Source organism: Phodopus roborovskii, unplaced genomic scaffold, assembly GCF_943737965.1.
Source record: "Phodopus roborovskii unplaced genomic scaffold, PHOROB, whole genome shotgun sequence".
NCBI classification, from domain to species: domain Eukaryota; kingdom Metazoa; phylum Chordata; class Mammalia; order Rodentia; family Cricetidae; genus Phodopus; species Phodopus roborovskii.
Window position 1 is genome coordinate 10,975,453 of NW_026126636.1, and position 25,998 is coordinate 11,001,450.

At 49.8% G+C, this 25,998-nt stretch overlaps 1 protein-coding gene across 1 annotated transcript; it reads left to right on the top strand.

Annotated features, from left to right (window-relative positions):
* Window positions 1-87: 87 nt before the first annotated feature.
* Hif3a (hypoxia inducible factor 3 subunit alpha) lies at window positions 88-18,795 on the top strand. The gene is made up of 13 exons (XM_051207456.1): window positions 88-243; window positions 4,225-4,309; window positions 5,208-5,320; window positions 5,683-5,891; window positions 6,869-6,975; window positions 7,188-7,335; window positions 10,289-10,401; window positions 11,333-11,523; window positions 13,038-13,139; window positions 14,119-14,390; window positions 15,568-15,679; window positions 17,437-17,518; window positions 18,698-18,795. Exons 1-13 carry the CDS (start codon window positions 88-90, stop codon window positions 18,793-18,795), a joined length of 1,788 nt encoding a protein of 595 aa, XP_051063413.1.
* The last annotated feature ends 7,203 nt before the right edge of the window (window positions 18,796-25,998 follow it).

Here is a 25,998-nt window from a genome sequence, read left to right on the forward strand (position 1 = left end):
GGCCCCAAGTGGACCCACATGTGACCTGTCGCGTGCAATTTCCTTTCCACAGGTCGAGCACAGAACTGCGGAAGGAAAAGTCCCGGGATGCGGCGCGCAGCCGGCGCAGTCAGGAGACGGAGGTGCTGTACCAGCTGGCGCACACGCTCCCCTTCGCGCGCGGTGTCAGCGCGCATCTGGACAAGGCTTCCATCATGCGCCTCACCATCAGCTACCTGCGCATGCACCGCCTCTGTGCTGCAGGTGAGCCGGGAAAAGCAACCCTCCCACCCCGCCACCCCTCCCCACCACCTCCCCATCTCCACCCCCGGTGCCCGCTGAGAAGGCCCCGCCCCTGGGAAGCCTTTCCCGCCTCCCTTGCTCTAGAATCTCTCTGGATGAGGACCCTTTGAGTGCTGAACCAATCGGAGCCCTGGGTTCAGAAAGACCCCCTTGGGATGCTCCACCCCTTAGAATCCTTGAAGCCTCATGCTTGGTCATTAGTGTCCACCAAAGACCAAGTCTCTACCCCCTTAATTTTGTGTTTTTCTTTTTGTTTCTTGATTTGTTTGTTTGTTTGTTAACTTTTGGGTTTTTTTTTTTTTTTTTTTTTTTTGAGACAGAATCTCACTGTGTAGCTTTGATTGGCCTGGAAATTGTTATGCAAACTAGCCTTGAAATCGCAGGGATCTGTTTGCCTCTGCTCACCCACTCACCCCCCCCCCTTCAAGTGCTGGGATTAAAGGAATGCACCACCACATGGGAAATTTATGTGTTTGTTCTCTTTTTTGCCATACTGGAAATTGAACCCAAATCCAAGGGGTGTGGCACCCAAACACTCCACACTCACTCCCCCAGCCCCTCACTGGGGGACTCTAGGCAGGGCCTCTACCACTGAGCCACACCCCAGCCCCTCACTGGGGGATTCTAGGCAGGGGCTCTACCACTGAGCCACGCCCCCAGCCCTCTTTATTGTTTTATTTTGATACGGGGTCTTACTAGGTTGCTCAAGCTGGCCTTCATCTAACTTGGTAGGCCAGACAAGACTTCAATTTTTGATCCTTCTGCCTCAGCTTCACATAACCACCAAGATTAGCCAGCCCTTGTCCACCCCAAGGGCGGGCTCCACAACCATTTTGCAAAACTTCTTTTAAAGCGTCTCTTCCCCCTCTCCCCTCTCCTCTAGTTCTATTTCTTATTTTCTTAGCAGCCACAGGCAGAAACACTCTCCTAAAAAACTGAAAAGCTTTGAGCGTGTGCCCATTAAATCCCTTGCCCGTCGGGCATTGGTCGGGAAGCAGAGGCAGCCCGATGTATTGAGAATTCAAGGCCAGCCTGGTCTACAGAGCTGGTTCCAGGACAATGCAGAGAAACCCTGTTTCAAAAAACAAAAACAAAAAATTCCCTTGCCCCATAGAATTCGAAGGAGGTGAGAGGTGCCCCTTTAGAATTCTGTCAGCTGTCCTCGGACCTCCACGTGCATAGGAAGTAAATAAATAAATAAAACGTGATGGGATTCTGTCTTCTGGAAGCCCCTAACGTTTTAGAATTCTGCCCATCTGGGCAGGCCATCCATACCCTCCCCCCAAGAATTCTAGAAAACTCATAACTCTAAGAATTACAAGTGCATCCCCCTCTCCCCACCCCGCCCCCGAAGTCAACTCATCAGAGAGTTCAGTCTTAGAATCTTGAGAGATTCTGTCCCCTCCCGGAGTCCACGTTCCTCTTTCCAAAGCTTAGTGGCCTGGCCCTCTTCTTTGGGACTCTGAGCCTCTAGAATCCCCCTCCACTCTCCTGGGCATTTCTATAAGTTCATGTGGGTGAGGAAAGATGGAGGATGGATCCATGACTGACCACACCCCCTCCTCTTCCCCTCCGTCTCATCTCGGGCACCAGGGGAGTGGAACCAGGTGGGAACAGGAGGAGAGCCACTGGACGCCTGCTACCTGAAGGCCCTGGAGGGGTTCGTCATGGTACTCACCGCCGAGGGAGACATGGTTTACCTGTCGGAAAACGTCAGCAAGCACCTGGGCCTCAGTCAGGTGAGCTGCCTGCTCTGTACCTGCTCCTCCCTCCCTGGTGATGCTGGGGGTGGGGGGTGGGGGACCGTGGTTCCTCACAACCTTGGTACTTCCTTTGTGAAGCTCACGGTGTGGCAGAGGGGAGATAGGAACGCCACCAGACAGATGGTCAAAGCTGTGATGGGACAGCCTAGATGCAGGGAATGTGGAGCCGAGTGGCCGCGGCTGTCTAGCCGGCAAGGAAGTGGACTTGGGGGCTGCTTGGAGGACATAGCATCTCGGTTGAAACCCGAATGGTTTAGCCAGTCATAAAGAATATGAAGGGCGGGCCTGTGAGGAGCGCTGGCACAGGCAAAGGCCGGGAGGTGAGATGGAAATGTAACACCTTGGAGAAACGACTGAGTTCATCGTGAAGACAGCGGAAGAAGTTGGGAGGGGATAACAAGGTCACACGGTTCAACAGATTCATCATGTGTGTGCAGATGGGAGGGTTTGGCGCCAAGGTCCTGGGGAGCCATAGAAGCAGTCAAAGCAAGAGACAGAGGTTAGGGGGCCAGCAGGGAGTGGGTACCTGCCTGGGGGGGAGGGGAAGAGGACCTGAGCAAGACATCTGGGGACTAGAACTAACTTTAGTTCATCTTTAGAGTAAACCCTGTGTGAGAAAGTTTGTGTTCTTTTTTCTCTCTTTCATGTAAATGGCTGTGGACCCTGTTCCTTCTCCCCGATGCATGTCCCCACTCTGGTACCAAATTCTCTGTGCGTGTCAACTCTCAGAGTCAGACTAGTGACTGTCCCAAAGTCCCCAACTAGAAAACGATAGAGCCAACCCTCAAACCCAGCTACAAGAGGTGTCTGGGGAAGGGCACTCTGTCACCCACACACCGCTGGGTCGGATCCCACTACGGGCGGGTGGCTTTTCCTCCGTGTCCCATCTACCCTCCCAGTACCGGGCTCATTTGCTAAACTGAAGCAAGTAACAGACCTCTGACCTGCCCAGGTGTGGCTCACCCTTCAGATTTGTAACTCCTGGTTTTCATTTTCATTTTTTTTCATTTGTAGAAAAAACATTGTTTATCACTATTCTATATGTATGTGGAGGGGCCCTGAGAGAGAGAAAGAGAGAGAGCGTGCGTGCGTGCGTGCGTGCGTGCGTGTGTGTGTGTGTGTGTGTGTGTGCATTGCATGCATGGCCTGTGGGCACTGAATACATGTATGTACATCGTTCGTGTGCATATCAGGCTAGAAGGGTACATTGGATCTCCCGAAACTGGAATTACAAGCAGTTGTCAGCTGCCTGATATGAGTCCTGGGAACTGAACCCAGGTCCTCTGTAAGAGCAGACACTGCTCTTAACCAATGAGCTGTCTCTTCCCCACCCCACCCCACCCCCTTTTGAGACAGGGTCTTACTATGTAGCCCTACCTTGCCTGGAACTCAACATGTAGACCACGCTGGCCTGGAACTCACAGAGATCCACCCATTTCTGCCTCCCGAGTGTTGGGATTAAAAGTGTAGGTCACCCCACCCTGCAAACTCCCATTTTTAAAGAATTCCCTTACTCCAGAGAGCCACAGACTGATTCACTTTACTTACTTTGTTGAGCTTCCCCAAACCTTGGAACAGCATTTACATAGCCCAGGTTAGCCCCAAACCCACTCTATAGCTGAGGACAGCCTTGAACTTCTGACCCTCCTACCTCCACATCCCCACTTCTGGAATTATAGATACTTGACGCAGGGCCCAGATGCTGTGTCTGGTATCAAACCCAAGGCCTGATCCAAATTAAGCAAGCATACTACTAACTTAGCCACATCTCCAGCCCAACACCTTTTTTTTTTTTTAATGTCACCTTCTCAAAGAAACTATTTGGGCCCACTGTCTTTAAATTAGTACCTCATTATCATGTGAACCTACCCCGATGCCTCCCCAGACACACATATGCATGCACCACCCATTAAACCCCAAAAGGCAAAGATCCATCTATGATTGGTCCTTCCATTTAGGAAGGGTCCTAGCAAATATTGGGTGCTGATAACTGGGTGCTGAATGGAGGAGTAAGTGAATGAGTGACTGAGGAAGCTGATGACATCAACCAGACTCCTGACTTGGGACAAAAAAAAAAAAAAAAAAAAAAAAAAAAAAGATAAGCAGAGAGAGGAAGAAGAAGCCAGCCCAGGGATCCTGTTAAATGTGTCTTCACCAAAAACTCTGCCCTTCCCCGCAGCTGGAGCTCATCGGACACAGTATCTTTGATTTTATCCATCCCTGTGACCAAGAGGAACTGCAGGATGCCCTGACCCCCAGGCCAAGTGAGTGCCTTGCAAGCCCAGACCCCACTGTTTAGGGTAGGAAACAGACAGCCCTCCCCTCCCTGATCTGGCACACCTGAATGGAGAAAAGTGGAGAGAACTAGCTGTGCCCTGAGTGCTCCCTCCCCTGAGTGCTCCCTCCCCTGAATGCTCCCTCCCCTGGGTGCTCCCTTCCCTGGGTGCTCCCTTCCTTGGGTGCTCCCTTCTCTGGGTCCTCCCTTCCCTGAGTGCTCCCTTCCCTGAGTGCTCCCTTCCCTGGGTGCTCCCTTCCCTGGGTGCTCCCTTCTCTGGGTGCTCCCTTCCCTGGGTTCTCCTTTCTCTGGGTGCTCCCTTCCCTGAGTGCTCCCTTCCCTGGGTGCTCCCTTCCCTGGGTGCTCCCATTCCTGGTTCCAGGCCCCAGCTTTGGGAATGAGGCTGGGGGATACTTTAAGATGTGCCAGGTATAGTGATGTACGCCTTCAATCCCAGTACTGGGGAGGCAGAGGCAGACACATCTTTGTGAGTTCAAAGTCAGGCTGGCCTACATAGTGAGTTCCAGGACAGCAAAAAAAAAAAAAAAAAAAAAAAAAAACCTAAGTAAAATCCTGTCTCCAAAAAATAGGAAGGGAGGGAGGGAGGGAGGGAAAGCTTTTATTTTTGTTTTCTTTTAAGTAGGATGGGGGTAGGGGGGACGAGGGAGGGGGGTAATTGTGCATGTACGGTAAGTGCAGGTGTCTTCACAGGCCAGGCATGGGTTTTGGAGTTACAGATGGTTGTGAGGTGCCTGTCATCGATTCTGGGATGCAAACTCAGGTTCTCTACAGGAGTAGTACACGCTCTTAACCGTTAAGCCATGGCTGAGGCTGGGGAGAGTTTAACATTCACTTGGTGACATGTCCCCTTCTCTGTGCCTTCCCAGGCCTGTCCAAGAAGAAGCTGGAAGCCCGCACAGAGCGCCACTTTTCCTTGCGTATGAAGAGCACACTTACCAGCAGGGGGCGCACGCTGAACCTCAAAGCTGCCACTTGGAAGGTAGGCTGGGCCTGCTCTCAGTCGGGTGGGTTCTGACCCCTGAAGATCTCACTCCCTAACGGATTTGGGGTCTCCCGGGCTCAGAGATGTGTTAGAACTCCTTCAAACTGAGTCCCACGGGGTATTAGAGTAGCTATGAAACTGAGTATCCCGGGACCAGACATTAAGGATGGAAAAGTCCTCAGCCGCCTGATGAGTCTACCCGAGGGTTAGAACACGGATCCCAGAGCTCCTCATGACTTTCTAGAGTAACCAAGGATCTTTTCTTGCCAGTTCCCTCTGGGATGCAGACACAGGTCTCCCAGCCCCGTGGGTAGCCTAAGGCTAAGGTGGGTACTCACAACGCCCCGCTTCACCCAAAGGTGCTGCACTGCTCAGGACATATGAGGGCCTACAAGCCCCCTGCACAGACTTCCCCCACCGGGAGCCCTCGCTCCGAGCCTCCCCTGCAATGCCTGGTGCTTATCTGTGAAGCCATCCCCCATCCAGCCAGTCTGGAGCCCCCTCTGGGGCGAGGGGCCTTTCTCAGCCGCCACAGCCTGGACATGAAGTTCACGTACTGCGACGAGAGGTGGGCAGTGGCTTTTGTGCAAAACCACACCCACCCGCCATCCCCTCTCATTGGGTTTACCCAAGTTCTCCCCGTCTGTCTCTCTGCCTCCTGTCTGTCTGTCTCGCTCTGTCTCTCTCTGGCCTAACCGCCCTGCCTCTACCTCCTGAAGGAGGGGGGATTATGGGCATGCTGGGGATGGAAGCCAGGCCTACAAATGCACTTTGCAGAGTAAGCTACACGCTCAGATGCAGTGACTCTAGGTTCTGGCTTCTCTGTAACATTGACCAAGTGACTTCACCTCTCTGTACAGCAGTGTCAGCTGTCCTGGAGGGGAATAACGTCCCCCGTCTTGAGCACTCCTTGTCCGCACAGGGCATAGCAAAGCAAGTGTCTCGTTTTCAACCTATGCTGGTTTTCAGTCTTTCTTTTTTGTAGTGTCTGCTTCACCTTCGTATTTCTTTCACTTTATTCTCTTTATCTTCTCTGCTCCTTTTTTCCACCCTTTCCTATACACACACACACACACGCACACACACACGCGCACACACACACACACACATTTCTTTTTACACTTGTTTACTTATTGTGGCGATAGGAGTGGAATGCAGGGCCTTACACATGTTTGACAGATGCTCTACCTCTGAGCCACACCTCTAACCCCTCACTGGGGGATTCTAGGCAGGGGATCTACCACTGAGCCACGCCCCAGGCCCTGGAGAATTCTAGGCTGTACCACTAAGGCATGACCTGAACCCTTGATTTTTTGAGATATGGCCTTCCTGCCTCCCAAGCCTCAAATTCACAACCCTGCTCCATTCCCGAATGCTGTTCTTACAGGTGTAAGTTGCCACACTCTATTCTCCGTGTCTCTTACCTCCCCTTGCCTTTCTGTTGCTGCCCTGCCTCTTATCTTGCTGCTGTCGCCTGGGACACCTGTGACACCTGCCCTTTCCCTCCATCTGGGCCTTGACCAGTACCTCTCCGTTTTACTTCAGGATCGCAGAAGTCGCTGGCTACAGCCCTGATGACCTGATTGGCTGTTCTGCCTATGAATACATCCACGCACTGGACTCTGATGCAGTCAGCAGAAGCATCCACACTTGTAGGTGACCACCATGTCCCCAGGCCAGACCCTGCTGCTGCATGGCCCTACCTACCTGACAGCAGACCCTGCTCTGAACAGAAAGCCTGGGCTTCGTGGGACCCTTGCCTCCCCCTGAACCCCAAGTGCTAGGGCCTGCCTTGTCTTCTATGACCTCTCACTCCTAATTCCAGCTTCCTGAGCTTCCTGACCCCCACCCATCCTCTCCCCAGTGCTGAGCAAGGGCCAGGCGGTAACAGGGCAGTATCGCTTCCTGGCCCGGACCGGAGGCTACCTGTGGACTCAGACTCAGGCCACAGTGGTGACCGGGGGGCGGGGCCCCCAATCAGAAAGTATCATCTGTGTCCACTTCCTGATCAGGTGAGCAGAGGGGTGTAATGTGTGCGTGGGGGGGGGGGTGCAGGGACACAGCTGTGTATTGTGAATATATGAGGAAGTGTACACCTGTGCCTGTGTGGAACTCATGCGGACATACGGATACACATATGCACCTCTGTGTGTGTGGTTTTTGTTTTCTTCTGTTTTGTTTTCTTTTTGAGACAGGGTTTCTCTAACTGGTCTTAGCTGTCTTAGCACTCTATGTAGAGCAGGCCGACCACAAACTCACAGAGATATACCTGCCTCTGCCTCCTAAATGTTAGGGTTAAAGGTGTGCACTGCCAGGGCCCTTTGCTAATTTTTTAAAAGAAATTATTGGTGGTAGATCTATGGGCTGGAGGGATAGCTCAGCAGATAAGAGCACTGGCTGTTCTTCCAAAGAACCTGGGTTCAATTCCCAGCATCCACATGGTGGCTCACCATCTGTAACTCCAATCCTAGAGGATTGGGCACCCTCCTCTGTGGGCAGTGCACCTACATGGTGCAGGTCATATCCATACACATAAATAAAAATAAATACATATTTTGCTGGGCAGTGGTGGTGCATACCTTTAATCTCAGTACTGGAGAGGCAGAGGCAGGCGGATCTTTGTGGGTTCAAGACCAGCCTGGTCTCCAAAGCAAGTTCCAAGACAGCCAGGACTGTTACACAGAGAAACCCTGGATTGAAAAACAAAACAATTTATTGGTGTGTTGAGCTGGTCTCAAACTCATAGCAATCCTCCTGCCTCCAGCTCTCATGTACTGGATTATAAACTAGGTCCAGACCAACAGTTCCCTTCTCGTGGTGACGAGTGGTCATTAGAGAATGAATAGACCAATGTTTATTTATCCATGTGCCAGCTGGGGGACTTTGGGCTGTTTCCTGCTGAGGGGGAGGATTATACAAACAGCCATTATAACCATTCCCATGTGGGATTGTGTGAGAATGAACATTTTCATTTCTCCTAGGAGTGGAATGGGTGGGTCATATGTTTCCTTGAAAGCGTAACTTTTTAAGGAACTGAGCAACGGTTTTCAGAGTGCTGTGCCATTTTTGCATTCCCTTCAGCAATGTATGTGACTTCCAGCGGTCCCCATCCTCACCAACATGTCATATTGCTGCACATTTCCCCTTTAGGAGTTCAAGTAGATAAAATCCAGGCTAGAGGAGCACCTGCTTTACAATGGCCCAGTGAGAGGCTGAGGAAATGGCTAGGGTGGAGACTCCTGCACAGAGTCTCTCAGAGAGCAGCTGGGGGGTGTCTCAAGGGTAGAGCCCCTGCCTAGAATCCCCCAGTGAGGGGCTGGGGACATGGCTCAGTGGTAGAGCCCCTGCCTAGAATCCCCCAGTGAGGAGTTAGCGGTGTGGTCCAATGGTAGAGCCCCTGCCTAGAATCCCCCAGTTAGGGGTGGGGCCCAATGGTAAAGCACTTACCTAGAATGCACAAGTCCAGAGACATTCAGTCACATGTTTAAGGCCACACAGCTCAGAAATGGCAGAACTGAGATTTGAACCCAAGCTGCCAGCTTCATAGCCCTTGTTATCAACCCCTGTATAGTTAGGGATGCTTAACCGGGAGGTGTTTGTGGAATAAATAAAAGAATGAGCTCCACATAGCCTGTGTGCACATACATGGCAGCAAGTACATGGTGTCTTTTTGCACATGTATGTGTCTTTTTCTCTAAATACTTGGGTGTCTACGGGTGTTCCTCTATGTCTGTGTCTATCGAGTGTATGCCCGTGTGGCTATGCACATTCTGTCTTTCAAGGGGATAAATTGGTACATCTCCAGGACAGGTTCAGTGAGGGTAGAATCATAACTTCTCCCAGAGCTGCAGGAAGCCCTAGATCCACCTGCCTTCTGCCCTGTGGGATGCTTATGCTAATGAGATGCAAATTAACCCACTCCCCCAAAGCCAATTTATCCAGCCAGTTTTGGGTTGTCTCCAGAGCCAGAGACTGTGGGATGGGAGGTGTGGGGGACAGAAAAAGGATGTATTTATAAACCTGTTCCCTTGAGGATGGAGATGTCTATGAATAGAAGCTTCTCAAATAAATGCTTATTCATAGAAATATAGCTATGAAATCTTCATATTTGGAAATGTAATGAAGAATGGTTTTGGGGGCATTGGATTTTTTTTTTTTGTTTTGTTTGCTCGTTTGTTTGTTTTTTAGTTTTTTGGAGACGCAGTTTTCTACCGCGCAGACCAATATCAAATTCGCTGTGTAGCTGAGACTAAGCTTGAACTCCTGATCCTCTTGCCTCTGCCTCCCAAGTCTTGGGATTACAGGCAGAAGCCATCAGTCCTAACGCGTTCTGTTCTGTTTTGTCTTATTGAGATAGGGTCTCATGGCAGTAGCTCAAGCTAACCTCTAACTCTCAAACTTCCTACCTCAGCCTCTCAAGTACTGGAATGTATGTTGGCTCCAGCAATCCAGGCTTTTAAGTTTCTTTTCAACACCACTGCAGGAGCTAAGGACATAGTTCAGTGGAAGAGGGTTTGCCTAGCATGCATGAGGTCCTGGGTTCAATCCCCAGCACAACAAACAAACAAGCCCATAAGTAAATAAATGTCATTATAGGTTGAGTGTCCCTTATCCTAAATATCATTTCTGCGGGGCTAGGGATGTAGTTCAGTCGGTAGAATGCTTGCCTAGCATGCACGAAGCCTGCAGTTCCAGCCTCAGACCCCATGGCCTGAGCTTGGTGTATGGGCCATGTAATTCCAGCACTCAGGCAGTGAAGACAGGAGAATCAGACAGGAGAATCAGAAGTTCAAGGTTTTCCATGGCTACATACTGAACCTGAGGCCAGCCTGGGCTACGCGAGACTCATCTCAAAACAAATAAGATAAACCCTGTTGAGAACGCATTGTGGGGGCAGGTGGGTGGGCAAGGGCACTCTCTGACTACCATTCTTCTTGCTTTCCCCCTCCCCCTCCCCCACCCAAGCCGGATAGAAGAGACTGGAGTGGTGCTGTCCCTGGAACAAACAGAACAGCACACTCGCAGACCCCCTCAACGGGGCACCTTCTCGCAGAAGGGTATCCCTGGCAACAATCTAGGTATGGATCAAGGCCATTGCGTCCTCGGGACCCCTAGAAGAAAGGTCACACCATTCACACAGCTCACTGAGCTGTACACACACACACACACACACACACACACACACACACACACACACACACCCCTTCGCTGCCGTCCCGAATGCAGTTCCTCCATTAGAATGGTTTTCCCTTCCATCCTCCCTGTAAGGATTCAGGCAGTACGCTGGCCTGCCCCTGTCACCTGGGAGAATGCACTGAGGCAGTGCACTGGTCAGCCCAGGATTCCATGGTTGCATAGTCTGCACGCAGGTGCAAAGGACCCTTTAAAAGACAGACCCCGCCCACTTACGCTCTCTTCCCTCTCTCTTCCCGCTGTTCTCTTGGGGCAGACAGGACTTTTCCTGTCTCCCTCTTCCCTTCTGTCCTGTCTGTGTCTCTTTACCTCTGTTCTCTTTCCTTCTTCCTCCCTCCCATTTCTAATAACACTTCTCACTTAAGCTCTGTCTGCCTGGCGTGTTTGTCCCCCCTGCCTCGGTCTCCCTCGCCTGCCATGGAATCCGCCATGGTTCCCCATCCAAGGATCCCTGTATCCGGGAGGGAGATGATCGCTTGAGTTTCTTGTCGCCTTCTCTTCCTCCTCCTGTGCTTCTCTACTGCTCACACTTCCCTATTCCTTAGTGGGGGAGGGGAGACCTCCAGTCAGCCTTAACACCCTGGAACACGATGTCCAGATGCTGTTTGCAGCCACTAGGCCCTTCCTTCCCCAAGGACCCTCCCGGGCTCCATAGCAATCTGTCTGTGAAATGGCCTAGAATGAAGCCCTTCAGCCGCTCCTCCCCAGCAGTGAACACAACGGCCATCCTCACCATCATCGACCAGGCTGAGCACAGCAGAGCAGGGGCTGGTCCTCAGCCCTGTGTGATCTCACTGTGTTCTGTTCATCCTGCAGACCCACCTGCTCCCCGGATCCTGGCCTTTCTGCACCCTCCGGCCCTGAGTGAGGCCTCCCTGGCTGCTGACCCTCGCCGTTTCTGTAGCCCAGACCTGCGCCGCCTCATGGCACCCATCCTGGATGGGCCTCCCATAGCCGCCACCCCCAGCACCCCACAGGCTACCCGGAGACCCCAAAGTCCTCTTCCGGTAAACAGTGTCACTCACCTCCCTGAACACACAGAACCTGTGCTGCTTGGGCCTCTGGCTTGAGTCTTGATGTTGTTTGTTCTCAATTTCCTCCATGTACAGGATGAGACGGGGTTTCTCTAAGGCATAGGTCACAAGATAAGTATGGTGGCACACAGCCAGGCCCCAGTACTCGGGAAGCTAAGGCAGGAGGATTGAGTTTAAGGCCAGCCTAAGCTACACAGTGAACCCTTGCTTCAAAAAAAAAAAAAACTAAACAGCAATACCAGCACTTGGGAGGCTGAAGCAGGGACAGTTCAAGGCCAGCCTTAGCGATGTAGTGAATTCCAGACCTGCCTGGAATGAGACCCTGTTCTAGTCTCCTTTCTGTTCCTGTGATAAACTGTCCTGGAAAGGGGGAAGCTGGAGGGACGGCTCAGGGTTAAGATGCTTATTCCTGCAGAGCATCAGAGTCCGGTTCCCAGCATCCACATCAGATGGCTCACAACCACCTACAATCCCTTCCAGCTCCAGAGGATCTGAACTCTGTGGGCATTTGCGCTCATGTGCATTCACGAGCACACACACATTCAAAACAGCAACTTGGGGGGGGGGTTATTTTGGCTTGCAATTCTGGATTTTATCTTTGCAAGGAAGTCACAGTGGCAGTAGGTCATATCATACCTATAGTCAGGGGCAGAGAGGAATGAATGGAGGCATGCTCTCGTGTGCTTGGCATCATTTCTTCATCCTTAGGCAGTTCAGGCCCCCTGACTAGGGGATGGTGTCACCCACAGTGGGCTGGGTCTTCTCATAATTAAGTTTAAATTGCGCACGTGCGTGCGTGCGTGCGTGCGTGTGTGTGTGTGTGTGTGTGTGTGTGTGTGTGTCTGCATGTATGCATGTAAGCATACCACATGTGTGCCTGGCTCCTGTGGCAGTCAGAAGAGGGCATCAGACATCCCAGAACTGACTGGGTTATTGGATGGTTTTGAGCCACCATGTGGATGCTAAGAATCAAACCTGGATTCCCTGGAAAAGCAACAAATTTTCTTAACCACCAAGCAATTCTCCAGCCCCTACTTCAATTAACTAATTAAGACAATCACCCACAGACATATCCAGAAGACAACTCAATATAAACAATGCCTCTTACTAGGTGATTCTAGGCTGTGGCAAGTTGACGAACCTAACCATCACAGACCCTGCCTCAAAGTAAGTAGGTAGATAGATAGATAGATACATAGAGCCAAGAATGAAATGATGAGACACACCTGCAATCCCAGAATTTGGGAACTGGAGGCAGGAAGATCCTAAATTCCAACTCCTCCTCCTTGGCTACATTGGGAATTCAGGGGTCACCTTGAAATACATAAAACAATGTCTCCAAAAAACAAAAACAAGCAAGCAAACAAACAAAAGCACCTTTGTTTGCATTGCTATTTGACCCTTGACCACCTGCAAGCTCCAGCCGAAGATCTTACTGAAAGCACTTCCAGACTCAATCTCTGGTGTTTCTGCTCGGTTCCCTCCAGGCTGATCTCCCAGATCAGTTGCACAGGGGCTTAGAGAAGGCATACAGACTCTCTGCTGCCCGGAAAAACAAGACTGCGGAGACAGATCTAGATAGAGCTCAGGTAAGGACTGGCATGGAGGGGTCAGCTTATCCAGCTTTACAGAAGGGTGGTGGATGGATGGATGGATGATTGGTGGGTGGGTGGGTGGGTGGATGATGGATGGACATATGGGTAGATGGATGTTTGAGTAGATGAAGATAGATAGATAGATAGATAGATAGATAGATAATTGGATACATAGACCATTGTTTCATTGACTGGGGTTTGGAAAAGGAAGACAGGACAGAGAGGGGAAGAGAGAGAGAGACAGAAAGAAATATACAAAATGACAGAGATAGTCAAGGTAAGAGAGAAAGGCAAGCCTTTAATCCCAGCACTCAGGAGGCAGAGACAGGTGAGTTTGAGGCCAGCTTGCTCTATAAAGTGAGTTCCAGGACAGCCAAGGCAATGCGGAGAAACCTGGGGGCGGGGGACCACAGGAAGAGGCAGAGAAACAGGCATCCAGATAGAGACAGAGAAAAAAGACAGTGATGGGGGGCAGTGGCAATGATGCTCTGAGAGACAAAGAGACGGGCAAGGAGAGGGACAGAGAAGAGATGGGGCTTAAGCAGAGACAGAAGAAGGGGGAGAGAGAGATAGTGTGAAAGACAGAGACAAAGAAGGAAGAGACAGGAAGACAGCTACAGGCAGAGCTGGAGAGGCATGGTCAAAAACACAGACAGAGAGACAAAGAGAGAATAACACAGATGACAGCTATCATGCCTTACAGCTAGATGGGAAAGACGCGCAGGATCATGTCCTTGTAAACCCAGGCCACCCGGTTGACCATTGTGGAAGGGGACTGGACCCAAGGAAAATCGTTGAAGCACCTCGGGAACTAACTGCCTCTCAAATGGGTCTTTGTACCCATTTGAGAGATAGGGCGGGAAAAACAGCTCTTCAGGCAAACACCTCAGAGGAGTGAGCAGCCAGCATCCAGCTTAGGACCGCCCACCCAGGCCGTGACTCCTGCTGTAAACTCCCTCCTGCCCCCTTACAGGACCCTGACGCTCTGGACTTGGAGATGCTGGCTCCCTACATCTCCATGGATGATGACTTCCAGCTCAACTCCAGCGAGCAATTGCCCAGAACCCACCGCAGACCTCCTGGGGTGGCCCGAAGACCCCGTGCTCGGAGCTTCCACGGCCTGTCGCCCCCCATCCCTGAGTCCTCCCTGCTGCCCCGCTGGGGGAGTGATCCACGACTGAACTGCTCCAGCCCCTCCATGGGGGATTCCCCCACAGCCTCCCTAATGGCTGGAACTCGTAAGAGGTGAGCCGCAGTGAATGAGGGGTGCAACAGGCATACAGAAGGCCCACCCCTCAGCATTCTTCCTGTGCCCACATCTCCAGCCAGGCACTCCATGTTCCCAGCACAAGCCAGGCTTATTCCAACCCCTGCAGCCCTTACTTGGAGCCCCCTTCCGGAGCTCTCACCATTTACCCAAATCCCATGGAGCCAGCAATGACTCATCAGGACACATTTGCGTAGGACTTACTGGCACTTTTTGTCACAGTGAGAAGCTGGGCTCTTCAGTAGAGAACTTGCCTAAAACCGACCAAGCACTTGCCTGGAAGTCCCCAGTGAGGGGCTTGGGGTGTGACTCAGTGGCAGAGCACCTGCCTAGAATTCCAATGAGCGTTTAGGGATGCGGTTCGGTGGTAGAACACTTACCTAGAATCCACCAGTCCAGATACATTCAGTCACATGTTTAAGGTCACATAGGTCAACCTCTCATTAGGGGATTCTAGCCATAACCCCAGACCTCTCCCTGATGGGTTCTAGACAGTTTCAATAGTGCTGGGCAATATTGCCATTGTATAGGGAGATGGATGGGTGGATGGATGGATGGGAAAAATTAGTGGATGGATAGGTGGATGGGTAGGTGGGTAGGTAAATGGGTAAATAGATAGATAAAAAATGTCAATAGATGAGTGGATGGGGCGGGAAGGTGAATGGGTGGTTAGATGGATGGATGACTAGGTGGATAGATACAAGGATTAATGGAGAGGTTGGTGAATAGGTGAATGGAGTGAATGGATGGCTAGGTGGATCTTGAGAGGGTGGATTAATCAAGAGATGAATGGAAGTATAGATGGGTCATGGGATGGATGAATGGCAGCTGGATGAATGTATGCATGAATGAATGAGTGGGCAGATAGGTGAGTGGATGGGTGGGTAGGATGAGGGGTAGGTGGGGGAAGGAATGTGTAGATGGATGAATGGGTAGGCAGAGGGGCAGGGAGAAGGAAGATGAAGGTGCATTCTGTGGAAATGGACAGGTCACGGTGCAGATGAATGCAGGGTGGTTGGTGGGCAGATGGGTGGCTTGGTGGGCCTGTGTGTAAAGGACTAAACAGTTGTTTGGGAAAGGCATCTGCTTCCCACGTGGGTACCCACACTTGCCCAGCTTTGCTGTATTTTGAGAGTATTGTCTGTGTCTCTACAGGGCACTGTCCCAGAGCTCAGAGGACAAAGGGGCAGAGCAGCTGGAAACGAAGCCTGCCAAGCGGTCCCCCAGCCTAGAACCTGGAAGCTTCCGGCTGCCTCCCCTCAGCCTGGTAAGTTTAGAGAGTCGGGAGTGGGGTTCTTCAACCCTCGGAACCTAGCAGGTTTCAAACCTCCTGTTTTATAGATGGGGAAACCAGAGAGGGCCAGGGGCTGGCTGAAGGTCAGATGGAAAATCAATGGTCCAGCTGCAGACCGGACTCTGATCTTCTTAAATCTGCTAATGGGCATGAAATGACTTTGCTAACACATGACTGACACCAAGAAGAGACGCGAAGTAGGTCAAAGAGGAGTGAGGGAGTTCTTCGGATGAGAAGGAACCTTCTCTGCCTCCATGGGTCCCCCTCTAAAATGAGATGCCTCAGATCTGGAGTACCCATGCAGAGTGTAAAGAATAAACACTGAGCTTGGTGGCCTCGCCCATAACCCCAGCCCTAGAGAGACTGAGGCAGGAGGATGAACAGATTGAGGTCAGCATGAACTCCACAGTTAGAGCCTGTCTCAAAAAACAAAGCAAGAAAAAAGATCTATTGTGCACAACAGCAAAATCCGGTTCCTTTCGTAAAACTTCCCTGGATTGTGTGACATCCACAGTGCCTCTGTCTAACATCTCCCTGTGTCCCAAAGAATCAGCTCCAGAGTCTACAAGAACTGTTTGAATGTGAAGGGTGCGAATGATAATGTCAGTAGCTCTCATTACTGTGTGCTGATCCTAGCCGCAATACCTACCTCACAAGATTAATTCATTTAGCCAGGTGTGGTGGCTCATGCCATTAATCCCAGCACTCTGAAGACAGAGGCAAGTGGATCTCTGTAAATTCCAGGCCAGCCTGAGCCTGGTCTATAGAATGAGCTCCAAGGAAGCCAGGGCTACACAAAGAAACCCTGTTTCAAAAAAAGTTTAAATAAATGGCAGGGTGTTGGTGGAGCACGCCTTTAGTCCCAGCACTTGGGAGGCCGAGGCAGGTGGATCTCTGTGAGTTCGAGGCCAGCCTGGTCTACAGAGTGAGTTCCAGCTAGCTCCAAAGCAATACAAAGAAACCCTGTCTCAACAAAACAAAAAAGGACAAAAACAAACAAACAAAAAGGTTAAATAAATCAATGTCATTTTGATTATGGTGAGACAGTTACACGGAGGAAGTTAAGCAGTATTTATCAGTCAGTCTAGATAGCACACCTAGATGGTGTGCTGAGAATTTAACAACAAGATTGTCGGTGGTGTGAGTACAGTGTGTGCAAGTCCACAAAGATTCTGTAGCATTGGGGCCAGCACTACCTCTATCGATCAAGGCCTAACACCTTCCGGAGTGGTACACAGCCAACCTACTACCTACAGCCCCGCAGGGAAACAGCTAGAATGCCACCTTCCTCCTCCCATACCTGCTAGGGTTGCTTGTCTTCTGAGTACAGCAGGAAAACAGCAAAGTTGCCCAGCAATGGAGTCAGCCTCTTGGGGCACAGAGGCAGAGAAAGGAAGGAGGAACACCTGGAGGATATCTAGAACAGTGATTTTTCCCCAAGTCTCTTGGATGACTAGTACTCAGACTCCAGTTAACTCCTGTACCGTACTGTCTTATCATATAAATGATGGTGGTGGTTGGGATGATGGTGGTGCTGGTTGCTGATGATACTGATGGTGGTGATGCTGATGATAATGCTAACGATGGTGCTGGTACTGCTGATGCTAGTGATAGAGGTGATGCAGATGGTCTTAAAGACGCTGTGGTGCCGTTGATTCTAACCCGGCGAATAGTGATGATGCTGCTGCTGATGATGGTGTAATGACAGTTCTGTCTCCCTAATTTCCCAGAGTTTCCTCCTGCAAGGTCGACAGTTCCTGGGGAACCAGCAGGATCCCAGAACCCCACTTCTGGATTCCCATGAGCCCTTGGGTGAGTCACAACAGCCTGGGTATACAAAAGCTTCAGGTCCCCCCCCCCACACACACACACCATGGTTCTGCACATGATTAAGAGAAGAATGGAACCCCTCTTAGGGGTAGGTGATGAGGGTATCTCAGGGTTATTTTTTTGCTGTGATGAAACACATGACCAAAGGCAACTTGGAGAGGAAAGGATTTATTTCACATCCACTTCCACACTGTAGTCCAACATAGAGGGAAGTCAGGGCAGGAACTCCAGCCGAACAGGAACTTGGAGGCAGGAGCCAATATAGAGGCCACAGAGGGTGCTGCTAACTGACTTGCTCCTCATGGCTTGCTCAGCCTGCTTTCTGATAGAACCTTGGACCACCAGCCTAAGAGTGACTCCATCCACAATGGGCTGGACCCTCACCCATCAATCACTAATTAAGAAAATGTCCTACAGACCTTCCTAAGGAGGTTAAGAACTTACCAAGGCTTCCTCTTAGGGTGGAAGCCAAGGTCTTTTGGACCCAGATAGGGCTCCACTTCGAAGCTTAACCAAGTTGAAGTAACTCCACAAGGTAGCTCTCAGCCACATGGCTTTGGGACAGTTGCTATGAAGCCTCAGCTCCCCTGTCCATCAGTGAGAGTCATGACTACAGTTCTTACCTGGAGGACCTGTTTGAAGAAATTAAGTTATGGGGATGCTGCACTGGGCACAATTCACCCAAGAACTGTTATGCAGTAAGTGCTCAAGAAACACCTCCCTTGTGGCTGCAGGGTGGGGTGATGGTAGACCTTCAGCCTTTCGCTCATTCGCCGTTTTGTTGTTGGTTTTTTGAGACGGGGTCTCTCTATATCTTTGGAGCCTGTCCTGGAACTCACTCAGTAGACCAGGCTGGCCTCAAACTCACAGAGATCCACCTGCCTCTGCATCCCGAGTGCTGGGATTGTTTGATCATCCTTTTGTGGTGATCTTCCCTTGTAGCTATCAAAAGTTTCAGGTGGATCCTGAGGATGGAACTGAGTGGTCTGTTCTCACCTTCCGATATATGGCTCCTAAGGATCAAACTCAAGTGGTCAGGGTTTGCAGCAGGCACCTATACCCCCTGAGCCATCTTGCCAGCCTGCCTTCCTGCTTCTTATTCAGGTGCATATATGATTGGGTGCTAATTCTCTCCTGATTTACCTTCCCTTTTTCCTGCAGGCCTAGCTCCCTCGCTGCTCTCTCTCTACCAACATGAGGAAACTATCCAGTCTAGGAACCACATCCCATCAGCAGCAAGCTTGGCCCAGGCCCACTGAGTCAGCTTCCGGCTCCCTTCTACCCCAAAGGACTCAGCCACACTCCACACCAGCAGCCCACACCCGGGATGGGGCCTCTCTCCTCTGAGTGTCCCTCACCAACCCCCCGGCCAGCCTCAGTCCTACCTCAGCGCCCCCCAGTCCTCTCCCATTCAGGGGCTTCTTGGAGTGTTTGCAGCTCAGTGACCTCTGGGAGGGGGTGTGTGGCCCCCTCCACCTCCTCTCAGGACTTCCCTTAGGGTTCTCCATAGTTGGGTACCTCACTGTCCCTTTCTCTGACTCTCTTTGCTTTGTTTGGGAGAGTGAGGTCTTGGTTGAGTCTGCGATCTGTCTCTGGTCCTGGCTCCGTGGAGTTTGAACCATCATATTCATATTTTTGTTTCTGGTTTTATGTTTTGTTTTCATTTCCCATCACTCTCCTATCAGCTTTACTTTGTCCTCTTCTTCTCGATGATATATTCAGACACTGCGTTGCACAGGGTCCACAGCAATGTGGGTCTCTGCTCTTGCCCCCTCCTCGGTGACAAATCAGGATCAGACCTCTCGCCCTCAGCGACTTGTGGAGTCTCTGCCTCCTGAGCTGCCACCCGGCTCTGCCTGTCCTTTCCCCTCCTGCCTTCCTGCCAGCACCAACCTGGCCTGAATAATGACTTCATTTGTGATCTTCCTGTTTTAGGAGTAGCCACCAACTTCCTCCACTCAGCAGACCCATAGTATCTGACCTTCCCTGGATCTAGAATACTTGACTCCTAACTTCATTGTTTGTAGACTATACGGCCTCTGGCTTTCCCTGGTCTTAGGCTATTCTACTTTCTGTCTCCCCTGGTTCTACACAGTGAGACCGAGTGCCTTCCTTGTATCTAGACCATGCAGCCCCTGGTCTTTGCTGGTTCTAGATTGTATGTCCTTGAGCCTTCCTTGGTTCTCCAGACCTGTGGCTCGCTGGTTCTGGAGTTTCTACTTCCTGGTTCTAAAATGTACAAATCCATGACTTTTCCCTGGTTCTTAGACTCCAAACCCCTCATTTTTTTTTTCTGTTTCTAGACTCTGAGGCCTGCAGGCTTCCTTGGCTCTAGACTATGCCATTATGTCTCTTCTGGTTCTAGGCTTATGACCTTTGCCCTTCCCTTATTCTAGACACTGTGGCCTCTGTCCTCCATGGTTCTAAGCTGTGTTATTCCTGCCCTCTTCAGTTCTAAACTATGTAACCTCTAATCTTCTCTCTAGTCTGTACATTTGCTGGTGTTTTGCCTGATTCTAGACAGCACACCTTATGACCCTGCTGTGGTTCTAGACCATGCCACTTTTCTGATTCTAGACTGTGGGCCCTCTGATCTTCTGTGGTTCTAGAGCAGTGGTTCTCACTCAACCTTCCTAATGCTGCAACTCTTTAATACAGTTCCTTGTGTTGTGGTGACCCCAAGCCATAAAACTGTTTTATTGCTATAATTTTACAACTATAGTTTTACAACTGTTATGAGTCATAATGTAAATATCTGCTATGCAGGATATCTTTTATGCAACCCCCAAAGGAATTGAAACCCACAGGTTGAGAACTGCTGTTCTAGTCTGTACAGCCTGTGACCATCTTTTATTCTAGGCTATGATGCCTCTGGTCTTCATTGGTTCCAAACTATATGACCACTAGCCTTCTCTGGCATTCCCTGGTTCTAGACTTTGCTGCCATTGACTTCCCCCCTATCTCAAGACTGCATCACCTCCAACATGGTCTTCTACAGACCTCAGTTTCTTCAAACCCCTCTAATTCCAGATCTCATACTCTTCAGCTCTTTCTTGGGCTGGCTGTCACAGCTCCCAATTCTGTTTCCAAACCTCAGTGTTTTAAAGTGTGGTTTGAGTTACATAATCTGTAAGGCTCTCTGAGTCTAGAGCCTACAATCACCAGAATCCTCTTGCTACCAAATTCATTCTGCAATTTCCTCTGGTTCTAGGCTTCTTAAAAATCTCTCTGGTTTCCCATTCCTTCTGCTGCTTGTCATTGCAGACCATTTGCATGTATGGTATTGAGAATTAAAACCAGGACTTTGTACCTGCTAAGCAAACACTCTACCAGTGAGCTATAACCTCTGTCCTTTTTTTTATCTCTTATTTTGATAAAGGATCTTGATCAATTGCTCAGACTAACCTTGAACTCACTCCGTAAACCTAGACAGGCCTTGAACTCATTAGACTCCTGCCTCAGCCTCCCAAGTAGTTGGGACTTTCAGGCCTTTGAGACAGAGTCCAGTTGATCCTACTATAACTGACGATTCCTTCTTGTTTCTGGATCCCACAACTCCAAGCTTCCCGTTGGTACCAGTCTTTTGATTTGTAAGATAGTTGGTTTCAAATCTAGATCTCATTTTTAGATCACTTTGGTTCCAAACCTCACAATGTCTATCTTATTTCTCTTCAGGTTTCTGCACTCAAGAATTTAAGAATTGCTTTCCCCAAGTAAGGAAGGGTAAAGTGAGTTTTATGTCTTGAACTTGCAGCCAGCTCCTCTGGAACCAGACATCATGTGCCCATTCTCTTGGGTTCTAGATTTCACTACCTCCATCATCCCCAGGTTTTGGACTATGCAAACTCTAGACCTTGAAACTTCCAGGATTCTCTGTTCTCTGATGACCTGGTAATCTGCCTATTACTGAGCTTCAAATGTCAAGCTAGGGGTTGGTGGTGCACACCTTTAATCCCAGCACTTGGGAGGTAGAGGGAGGCGGATCTCTGTGAGTTGAGTCCATCCTTGTCTATAGAGCAAGCTCCAGGTCAGCTAGGGCTACACAGAGAAATCCTGTCTTGAAAAACAAACAAACAAAAAAAATCTTCTGGGTCTGTTACTGTTTTCAAGCAGTGTTTCAAAAGTCACTGACCACTAAATTGCTATGTAGTCAAGGATGACCTTGAACTTGTGATACCACTTCACCCACCTCCCAAGTGCTGGGATTACATGAATGTCTGGTTTATGTGGTTCTGGGGATTGAACCCAGAGCCTCATGCATGCTAGGCAGGTGCTCTATCAACTGAGCTACACTCAGCCTCTATAAATGTCTTCCAAATGTAGACCTCATCCCATGGGTTCCTTTGGTTCTAGACCCCACAACTGCCAAGTCCTCCTTACTTCAGATCTTATGATTCAAATTACCCTGAATGTAGAACACATCTTGAAAGCAGCATCTGATAATGTCTTGCCTTATAGATTTCTCTAGTTCTAAACCTCAGAACCCCAACTCTTTCTAATTCTAGATTGTAAGATCCCTAAAATCCCTGTGGATTCTAGAACTTAGATTTTGGGTATTTTGTTTGTTTGTTTGTTTTGTTTTGTTTTCCTAGAGAGGAGGTAGGATTTCATGTAGCTCAGGGTGGCCTCCAACTCACTTTGTAGGCAAGAATGACTTTGAACTTCTGATCCTCTGCCTCCACCTCAACTGCCAGGGTTACAAGTGTGCACCATCACAGTCACTTCTTGTGGTGCCAGGCAGGAAACTCAGCTTTGTGTTCATGGCAAGCAAGCACTCTACCAGCTGAGAACACGCCCCGTCCTAGGCCTTTTCTACTTCTGCCATCACTCACGGATCGCTGGGGTTCTGAGCCTCTGGCTTCTTCTGATCTACTTCAAGTTCTAGAATGCAGACTCCCAATGGGCTTGTAGAATGTTTCTTGTTGTAGAATCTAGAACTCACTCTGTAGGTTCCCGTGATCCAGCATCCCACATCCCTTGACTCTTTAGGTCCAAATCTGACCCTTGTAACTCTGCTCTGGGCTTGCCTCAACCCTCCCCTTGACTCTCCAGTCTTCCCACGCCACATCCTCTGCTCATGAATTTCATGTTCAAGCCCCTCCTGTCTTGTATCCCTAAAAGTTCTCTATCCTAGAACCTCTTTCACTTGTCATCCCAAGCCTCCAGGCATGCACTTAGCTTTACTCCAGGTGTCTAGGGACCTGGGGCTCCCTCCCCTCCCGTGGGGTTCCATAATCCAGCCGCACAGGCACACGCACAGCCCTGTCTGCATATCGTGGGGTGGGGAGAGAGGGCAGGACCCCTCAGCTGTTTCCCACCAACTATGCATCCTCCTTACCCCAGCTCCCTTTCTACAAAGGTGCTACTCTTGGTCTTCCACAGGAAAAGGCTTCCCTCTCTGTCCCATTCATGAGTCTCTGGAAGGTACCACTCAGTCTGTCTTGTCAAGAGGTGGCCTGGCCAGGTGTTACAGGGGAAAGGGTGTGAACCTCCTCTCCCCTCATGGGTTTTGTGGGCCCTCAATGGAAAGAACTGTCCTAACTAGGAGAGAGGAAGGACATGGCTCAGAAACCCAAAACTGTCTCCCAAACCGCCATAAAGGCCTTGCCTTGGCAGGCACCAGACAGATACGTGTTGACTCATCTGTTGGGCCACTTTGGAGGGTGTGGGTGCACTGTGTAGCTGGTATCCATTGTCTGCTTGTGAACAATGAGACAAAGCCTACTACTGTAGGCCAGGCTAGCCTGAAACTCACTATGAAGCCAAGGATAACTTCCAACTTTGATCCACCTGCCTTCACTACTTAAGCGCTAGGACAACAAAGGTATACCACATTTGGCTTTTATGTTACTTCCCAATTCTCTCTCTCTCTGTGCGTGTGCATGCGTGTGCGTGTGTGTGTGTGTGTTCTTGCATGCCATATGTGTAGACATCAAAGGATGACTTGCAGGAGTTGTTTCTTGCTTTCCCCTATGTGGGTCCTGAGCATCACACTCTCTGGCGCCAGCCTTGGTGACAGCATCTTTACTTGCTGGTACTTCTCAGGAGCCTGGGAGTTTGTTTGTTTAATCGGGATCTTACATATCCCTGGCCAGCCTTTAGCTCACTATGTAGCCGCTTCGTATCCTCCTGCCTTTATCTCCCTAGTGCTGGGATCACAGGCATGCTTCACCACACCTGTTTTATTTGGTTCTGGGGATTGAACCCGGAATCCTGTTGCATGCTAGTCAAGCACTCTACCAATTGATCTAAGTCTCCAGCCTGGCACTGGGCTTCTTTTTTTAACGTCTGTATGATGTTGTGATACTGCATATGTGTGTGGGACTGTTTAGCACAGTAATTCCAGAAGAGTGAGTGAGTGTGTATGTGTGTCTGTGTGGGTGATTGTGAGTCTGCAGATTCCTGCGTAGGAGGGTGTGTCTGTTCGGTTTCGTCTCTGTACATGTCACTCACAGGCAAGAAAACCACTTTGAAATTGTTGCACGTGCTGTACCTTCTGCTTTAAATGTCTTTCCTGAGGATGTACCTCGGTTGGCAAAGCGGTTGCCTAGCATGCATGAAGGCCTGGCTTCTACCCTCAGCATTACATAAAACAGGGCCATGACCTATAAAGCCAGCACTTCCTAGCTGAAGGTGGGAGGGTTAGGAGATCAAAGTTATCTTCAGCTACGTGTTGAGTTTAATACTCATGTTGAGTTTAATACTAGCTGAGGCTACATAGGATCCTGTCTCTTTAAAAAAAAAAAAATGCCTTTGCCCCCTCTGTTCTCATTTGCTCAACTAACTCATACTTCAGACCTCTGGCCACTTTTGCCTTTCCCAGTTGGATAAGGTCCTTCTAAACCCCTGAAAAGTGCCCCATACCAGCTCTATTCACTCTGTCGAACTCACACACCTGTAAGGTACTCAGTATGGAGCGTCCTGTTCAAACCCTGTATCTCACATGAACTTTTTGCTTGGTTGGAGGGTTTTTTATAGCTGGGAAAAAAAAGAGAGAGAGAGATCAAAACGAGGTCTTACTCTATAACCTAGGCTGACCTGGAACTCACTCTGTGGCTCAAGCTGGCATCCTTCTCCCTCGGCCACTCAAATGCTGGGATCGCAAGGGTGAGCCACCAGACCAGGCTCCTCTCAAACCTCTGCATTTATACATGGGAATCATGACCATCTCCTCTTTACAGAGGAAATCACAAGATGCCTTGCCTAAGGTCACATAGTCTCAGGAAAAGTCTAAGCTGGAATTGAATGTATTAAAACAGATGTTGTCTCAAAAAAAAAAAATCAGAAGAAAATTCACTATCCCACTGGCACTGGCAGAGGCAGTCAAATAAGAACTTAGTGCCTAGGAATTGGATTCAGATTCTGACTTCAATGAGACTTCTCAGGGGTACATTGGTTCCTGTGAACTTCAGTGTCCTCACGTGCAACATGGGCATGATACCAAAAATCCAGGGGTATTGTTGGTTGGGGGGAGGGAGTATTTACAGAGTCTAGCCTGAGAAGGAGTTCAAGAAGGTAGAATGGGAAAATAACACAGTACCTGTGGTCTAAAGAGAGCGGTGCAGTCTGATGTTGCCGGAGGCCAGCCTAATTATGGCTTCTCGTCAGAAAGAGTTAGGGTTTTCTCCTTAAGGGAGTTGGGGAACTATGGAAGGAAGGCTGGGGCGGGTGCCAGCCCTACAGTGTTCTAGCAACATGCCTCTAACTGCCATATGGAAGGTAAACTGGAGGAGGGGAAGATGAACCTAAGCAAGCATCAGAGGAGGCTGAAGCTGTGATCCAGGCAAGGGGAATAAATGCACAGCAACCCAAGTGTGGTTGGTTGTGTTTGTGACAGGGTTTCAGACACAGGGTAGACCAAGCTGGCCTTGAACTTGAAATTCTGATCATCTTGCCTCCACCTACCAAGTGTTGCGCTCACAGAGGTCCATCTTTCAGTCTGGTTTTATGTGGTGCTGGGATGGTACTGAAGCCTATAGGATGCTGGACAAGTACTCGACCAATTGAGCTACGCCCCTGGTCCTTTAAAAGATTTTGCTGGGGCCTGCCATGATGGCAAGCCTTTAATCCCAACACTTGGGAGGCAAAAGTAGGTGGATCTCTCTGAGTTCAAGGCCAGCCTGGTTTACACAGCAAGTTTCAGGCCAGCCAGAGATAGGGTGGGACTCAGTCTCAACAAATAAATAAATAAATAAATAAACAAACAAAAAATATATTTAAAAAAAAAACTGTTGAACCCAGAACACAGTAAGTACATTTGATACGAGTTCAAGACTGAAAATCGAGATCCAGAAAGACTGATTTGCAAGGTTCAAACTTTATTTGGCTTCCTTGGAGAACTCTAAGCATTTTCCAGAGGGGTCCCCCACCCCCATCCCCGCCCCAGGGGCGACGGGAGGAAGACTTGTTCAAGGTCACAAGTGTTAAGAGGCAGCAGCACCCAACTCCGGTCGGGCAGGGTA